This window comes from Hemibagrus wyckioides, linkage group LG25 (assembly GCF_019097595.1).
Source record: "Hemibagrus wyckioides isolate EC202008001 linkage group LG25, SWU_Hwy_1.0, whole genome shotgun sequence".
Classification (NCBI taxonomy): Eukaryota; Metazoa; Chordata; class Actinopteri; order Siluriformes; family Bagridae; genus Hemibagrus; species Hemibagrus wyckioides.
Genome location: NC_080734.1, coordinates 18005493 through 18013391, shown reverse-complemented (window position 1 = coordinate 18013391; position 7899 = coordinate 18005493). Strand labels below are relative to the sequence as shown.

At 39.0% G+C, this 7899-nt stretch overlaps 1 protein-coding gene across 1 annotated transcript; it reads left to right on the top strand.

Moving 5' to 3' along the window:
- Positions 1-5120: 5120 nt before the first annotated feature.
- On the top strand, positions 5121-6852 carry gsx2 (GS homeobox 2). The gene is made up of 2 exons (XM_058379492.1): positions 5121-5537; positions 5988-6852. Exons 1-2 carry the CDS (start codon positions 5174-5176, stop codon positions 6326-6328), a joined length of 705 nt encoding a protein of 234 aa, XP_058235475.1. The 5' UTR covers positions 5121-5173; the 3' UTR covers positions 6329-6852.
- The last annotated feature ends 1047 nt before the right edge of the window (positions 6853-7899 follow it).

Below are 7899 nucleotides of genomic sequence, written 5' to 3'. Positions count from 1 at the left end.
TTGATGATGATGATGATGATGATGATGATGGTGTTGTGGATAATGATGGTGATAATTATGACAGTGATGGTGGTGTTGATGATGATGATGATGATGATGATGATGATGATGATGATGATGATGATGATGATGATGATGGTGTTGATGATGATGATGATGATGATGGTGTTGTGGATAATGATGGTGATAATTATGACAGTGATGGTGGTGTTGATGATGATGATGGTGTTGTGGATAATGATGGTGATAATTATGACAGTGGTGGTGGTGTTGATGATGATGATGATGATGATGATGATGATGGTGTTGATGATGATGATGGTGTTGTGGATAATGATGGTGATAATTATGACAGTGGTGGTGGTGTTGATGATGATGATGATGATGATGATGATGATGATGGTGTTGATGATGATGATGGTGTTGTGGATAATGATGGTGATAATTATGACAGTGGTGGTGGTGTTGATGATGATGATGATGATGATGGTGTTGATGATGATGATGGTGTTGTGGATAATGATGGTGATAATTATGACAGTGGTGGTGGTGTTGATGATGATGATGATGGTGTGGATAATGATGGTGATAATTATGACAGTGGTGGTGGTGTTGATGATGATGATGATGATGATGATGGTGTTGTGGATAATGATGGTGATAATTATGACAGTGGTGGTGGTGTTGATGATGATGATGATGATGATGATGGTGTTGATGATGATGATGGTGTGGATAATGATGGTGATAATTATGACAGTGGTGGTGGTGTTGATGATGATGATGATGGTGTGGATAATGATGGTGATAATTATGACAGTGGTGCTGGTGGTGGTGTTGATGATGATGAAGGTGGTGATGATGTTTTTTGTCTGTTTGTTTTACTTGCTTTGTTTTTACTTGTTTATGTATTTTGTGGAACCATGAACAATGTCATCAGGCACAGTAAAGTAAAAAATACACATTTGCTATTTAGGAAAGCCTAGGACTGATTTTGTTGCAGCTCAAACTGTAAAATAACACAGTTATTACATGGAGTGAAAAACCTCCTAGATTTTTTCTGCTTGTCAAATGCAGTATCAATGCAATAAAGTAATAAATGTGTTTAAGGTTGATTATATTTTCAGTGACTGATTTAAAAAGGAAGTAAATAGACAACGCTAAAGAGCATGTAGATTGAATGGAAACCTTAACACTGCTGCTTTTCCATTTCTTGTTCAGGAGAAAGACAGCATGATTATGGACTTGAAACATATGACTTAAAAAAACAGCAATCACTAATGGTGTTTATGTGTAATAGTTTTACGTTTATAATAAGGCTATTACGCCTATTAGGCTCAATAATAGTGGTTTTAGCCCTGTCATTCAGTATCATGACCAACTGTCACTGATGCTTAGATTTACAATTGATATATTGGGAGATTGTTTTGTCATTGTCAATGTTGTAACTGATAAAATGATAAAAGATGCATATATTCTCTGGAGGTGAAACATTATGTTGTATTATATCATATAGATTTACTCATATGACTAACCTAAGGAGGAACCTAAAGAGGAACCTAAGGTACGTGGAAAGTTGCCCACTGAATTATATTTAATTACTATTATACATTGCCTTTCTCACTGAAACAGCTCATTCTGTAAGCTCGTTTTAGTCACATCTCATGATATGTGTTGAAAATAACTTATAATAAAATTATATTAATTCAATCTTACAGGAAGTCGTTCCTCCCACCTCCTATAAATGTCAATTCAGCATCTGACGTCTACAATCAATACTACAGCCTATGTTCACCGTACAGAGTGGATTCTGGTTCCAATAAGGCAGTATTTGGGACTAAACCACAGGTTCGTGAACCTGAATGAAGAGTCCCAATGCCCTCACTCGGTAGTTGCGTTTGGCTTCCAAAAATGCCAGTGTGTGGCTTGGTCTCTTTTGCATAAAAATCGAATCATTCATTAAGACATAAATTAGATTTTGACACACACGGAGCACCCCCCCACACCCCCAAACCCCCTCTACTCTATCTGAAACGATGAAGTGAAGTGTAGCCATTGCAGCTGCTATTCACACGCAGGAGATAATTGGCAATGAAAAGTCAGTGCGCGCCATTGCGCTGTCCGTGGGATCATTGTTCATTTTCCCCCATTGCCTATTGAGCACTACACTGAAAACCTGAGTGTTTCCTTTCAGTTTTCGGTATTCACTGCGTGTTGCCTGGTTACTCGGGACGGGGGGAAATACTGGCCCCATTAATCACAATGCAACTTTTTCTTAAGGAGGCGTTGATACACGTTAACGACGCTCCACGCACAAAGCAGTGATGGACTTCTTCATGTCCTACGGGAAGTGTATGAAACTGCTATAAATGCTGCAATCCTGCTCCTGACTGCAACACTACCTTGCATTTAGCCCATAGGCTAGTCACCCATGTTGTACCTAGCCTTGTGCTATGTTATTCGTCTGATCTGTTTATGTCGCATATAGTCAAGTGTATATATATGCTTTATGCAGAACGTCCATCAAGACCTGAGCGGGCCTAAACACATTTCTTTATAGTGTCTAAGTATGCATGAAGTTGCCGACCTGTGTATACACTTAATTACCTAAAATGAGTTTTAAATCAACCATCATGTAAAAAAATCAGACAAATATATTATTTCAATATTATACCCGCACTTAAAAGCAACAGTGACGCATTTTTCCATCCCATTTTGCAAGGCCGCTTAGCTCTTTTTAAGTCTTTTACGGCTCTCCGACATGGAGAACGCAGGAGTCCTGCCACCCAGAGCAGACTAAAAAGAACCAAACGGCTTCCCCTTAAAAGGACTTGTTTTCCTCTTGAATTATGAAAGTAGCGGAGAGGTAACAGGGAGCGCGCGGTACCCGACAGCTTAAATCCCCTTAAACCCTTCCACGTGGCCCGACTGGTCGCGGCAATTATAGAGCTCATTACAGACTCATAAAGGCTCTAGACTGTAGGATTACTAAACAGACAATGAATTTTTTCGGAAAGATTTAACAGGAAAAAAAGTGCAACGCTGGAGTTGGGACAGTGTGATGTAGACGCGCTTTACGCACCAATTTACCCATTCTCTCTCTCTCTCTCTCTCTCTCTCTCTCTCTCTCTCTCACACACACACACACACACAAACACACACACACTGTATGTACTACACCTAAATAGAAAGTAACTAATAAAATAGTCTCTCTCTCTCTCTCTCTCTCTCTCAATCTCTCTCTCCGTGTTATTACGCCGTGTTCACTCCATTACAGCAATTACATCCAGCTTGACAGATGTGTTCGTTTCTTCCCCTGCGCCTCGACCAGATTTAAGGGCTTATTCTCCAGTGTTGAAGAACGAGGCCTCTGCTGATTCTAGCAATTAAATACATATGATCGCAGCCGCCCCTGCGTTAAATTAGCAGAAAATACCGACATGAAACCGCCGTTATTAGGCAGTTTGCCCTCTGTCCTCAATTAGCCTACTGTAAGTCCGTATTTACTCACCCCTCAGTATCCTTAAAAGCATCTTGAATTATGGCTAGGCTGGCCATGATTTACATTTTAACCAAACAATTTAGATCAAGGACTGTAATCTTGGCTGCAGGATTAATGGCGTAATTAATGGTAATTATGTTGATGCATGCATGGCCTCGACTTTTCAGTTGTATTCTTTTTTGGTTCCCTCTCTTTTAATTTCAATAAGAAATAAATAAATAAGTAAATAAATAGCATAAAATAAAACACATTATATGCACATCTTGCACATCTTATATCTCCTTTCTGCTGTAGGCCTGTTTAACAAAAAACGACTAGTATTTTTTTCTTCATATAAAATATTATAATATTTATGTTGATGACAGGTAAGTTTATATATATATATATAAGTAAATAGCATAAAAGCATGCCATAGCATATGGTGCATGCCATAAATAGCATATGGTGCATGCCATAGAGAGTCATATTCTCTGTAAGATATGATTTCTAGAAGAAGAAGAAGAAGAAGAAGAAGAAGAAGAAGAAAAAGGAGTTTCATGTTCCAAAAACATTTTAGTATTTTTAGTAATTGACATACAATTAATAAAATATTATTATTATATCTAATTAAATAATTATAGTCAATATATTGTTATATTAACTATAATAATAGTAATAATAATAATATTAATTATTATATTAATAATAATATAATATATATTATAACAGCACCATGTAGACTCAGTGTGCTCAGCTTTGGCTAACACACATATATATATATATATATATATATATATATATATATATATATATATATATATATATATATATATATATATATATATGTTGTTATTATTATTATTATTATTATTATTATTATTATTATTATAACAGCACCATGTAGACTCAGTGTGCTCAGCTTTGGCGAGAGTGGCGCGCAAACTCAGCCCGCTCCTGACCCTCCTGGAGATCAAACCGGCTAATTATTGTCACAAGTTGAGGGATTAGCGCATTTCTGGAATAGTTGTCTGTTTGTCCGGCTCTAATACCTCGACAATAAACGCTTTCTAATTGAATCCTAATCGCTATCGAATTGCACGCACCTACACTCGACTGCGTTTTATAAACCGTTAATCCCAAGACAGGCCCATTTGTCCAAACTGACCTGAGCCTTGATTAAGAGCCATGGATTGTGGGTGCATGCCATAGAGAGTCACACGATTTATTACTTTAAATAGGAATGTGATAATGCCCTCTCAGACTTAAACTGGACAAACAACCAGTTTCGTTTGAGGTAGATAGATAGATAGATAGATAGATAGATAGATAGATAGATAGATAGATAGATAGATAGATAGATAGATGCCAGCAACTCTCATTAAAAAGGGAAACTGTGGTGCTCCTGTGCCTGAGTGAAAAAACATGAAACAAGAAGTAACACGACTGGATGGCCAGGGCTCTGATTGGTAGTGCGCTCGGGCATCACGTGTCTCGGGTCACGGTAGAGACTAAAGCCCCTATGCTGGGAGTCGCACGTGGGTGACGTTAGGGCCGGCCCTCTCCAGGCTCCCTTTTGTTGAACCATCAAACATAAGCTCCTTCTCGGCTCCCGAGGGCTTCAGAAGACAGCAAAGAGCACTGAATATTCTGCATACCGGCTGTAATCCTGGGTTGGCATCATTACAAGAAGTCATGTCCAGGTCTTTCTATGTCGACTCGCTCATCATCAAGGACTCGGCCAGACCCACGCCTCTGGGTGAGCACACAGCGCAGGACTTCTTCATCCCCATCGGTATGCACGCGCCGGGTGTGATGGGTGTCCCGGCGGCCGCATGTCCGTCCCGGAAAAGCGGAGCCTTCTGCGTCTGTCCGCTCTGCGTCGCCACGCATGTGCACTCTCCCCGGGCTGGCCTGCCTCTGCTGAAGGCTCCAGGATTCCCGAGCGCAGATGCACCATACTGTCAAAGGCTTGCACAACAACACAACTCCGCGCCCGTCTGCACGCCCCCCGCTTACAGCGTCACTGACCCACGGAGATACCACTGCCTCTCCATAGGTAAGGCGGAGCAAGTGCTCTTTAACACACCTGCGTCTGACACACCTGATATTCATTACAACCGTTATAACTATCCACTACGACCTTTATAACTATGAACTATTATACGTACCTATGTATTACATATGCATACGTATTTTCAAGAGTTAACAGTTTTACCTTTGAAAAGAAGTAGATCCTTAGATCCTCTAGAATAACAAGCTAACCCTTTAAGGTGCTAAATGAAATGTAATGTTTATATCACACTCGTGTTTTTATTCCGCCTCTGACTGTGCTTCGTAATATAATCTTAATATAATCTCGATATCATATTCGCAGTTGATCAAATAGGAGCTATTAGTTAATAATAAACATGTTCCATATTATGTTATTTCATGTAAACTACATTCATAAATCACGACGAGCCTTTGCTCATATTAACACGTTGTACTACCTTTCTGATACCTGCAGGTGCGTCGGATAACGGCCACGTTCAGAACGGAAAGCGCATGCGCACGGCCTTCACCAGCACGCAGCTTCTCGAGCTCGAGCGCGAGTTCTCCTCCAACATGTACCTGTCGCGCCTGCGCAGGATTGAGATCGCCACGTACCTCAATCTGTCGGAGAAGCAGGTGAAGATCTGGTTCCAAAACCGGCGCGTTAAGCACAAGAAGGAGGGCAAAGGCGCACAGCGGAGCACGCACGCGGGGTGCAAGTGCTCCGGAAACCACGCACCCTACCCGCGATCAGAGGACGAGGAGTCCCTCTCACCCGCCTCGGCCACGGAGGAGAAAGAGGGTTCGCCAATTTAACAGAGAAATGAGAGACACATAAGGACTCGATGATCACTCTAGGACTATTCACTCTAACTAGCACTTAGACTTCCGTATGCACGGATCCTTGGACGTCTCCGAAAACAAGTAGATAAAGTGGATGTTTATGGTTTTATTCTCTCTACCCGTCACTCTTTCTAAAATAATAACCATAATAATAATAATACAGCAAACTCTCCGGGGTTGCATTTACTGCATTTACATCCATGTGGCTGAATTAACTTTTTTTTTGTATCCATGTCCATCTGAACTTAAACATTGTAGGTGTGCTTTAACCCTGAGGATTTTGCTGTTTGATGTTACAACAAAAGTGACGTCTTCGGATTTTCTTGTATGTCTTTTCTACCTAAAAACAAGCTTACAGTCCGTAAACAAGTTGCTTGAAAGGTCTGGCGCATTTGTGCAGAAAACTCATGCGCGGTGTAAATAATCGGGTGCAACATGCTGTGTTAGATATTTTCCCAAAATGTGATTTTTCTGTTCACCCGAATTTTATGTTTATAATAAGCAAAAAAAAATGTATATGTGTATATTTGTATTTATTTAAATAAAAAAAACACGGTACTGACGTAATTACGCAGCGCTCGCTTTTTTTTCCTGTGTTTTGGATGACTGAGGTTGTGATACAGCATATCTTTAATATCGATTTGTTTCTCTGATGCAAAAGTAGGAACATCTCATTGGCCTTTGATTAATGCAATAGGCCATTCGTAACGTATAAGGCTGGAGAGAAATTAGACTATTAGTCTATGCCCTGAATTAATGTTATAGATTTTTGGGGCTTATTATATGTATATAGGTTATTAGGTTCCAAAGGGATTCTGCAGGGAACCCTCTCTGATGGAGAACCACTCTGTGCTTCCACATAGAACATTTAAGGGTATATCTAGCAGGGGATTGCAAAAAAAAAACATGAAATATTTTATAAATAGCTTTTTGTTTTTCCTAAATTGTATCCTAAAAGATTGCACTCTAATAAATCAGGACATCACTTCTGAAGAACAGTCAGTGAAACAAACAACAACCAAAAATATTCTGCTCTAGAAACTGGTATCTCTGATATGGTAAGCTTAAATTACATTTAATGAAGATTAATCAATTAATATTCAGTTATTAATTAATTATTTAAAAACAAATCCGCAGAGAAATGCAAAGTATATAACCATGCCTAAGCAAAAAAACAAATAAATAAATAGATAAATAAATAAAAAATACAATTAAATAAAATAAAATATTTCAGACACACAGCACGCTGGGTTTCTCACTGCATCAGTGTCATATACTGTTTCAGACGCGTGTGTTGTGGACTTTTAAAGCCTATACTAAATCAATAAATATACTGATATGGGAAATTAATTGCCTCCTGAGACTGGGCATTTTTGAGTTCAGATATCATGTCAATGATAAGTGAATTCATAAATGTCACATTAAGAAACAGTTAATGGTTAATGTTTTTATCCATTAAGTTCAAATAATTCATAGTTCTGGCCTATTCATCCATCTAAAAGGAGAGAGAGGTTTTTTTATGTTATGTATGTTGCGTTTTTTTC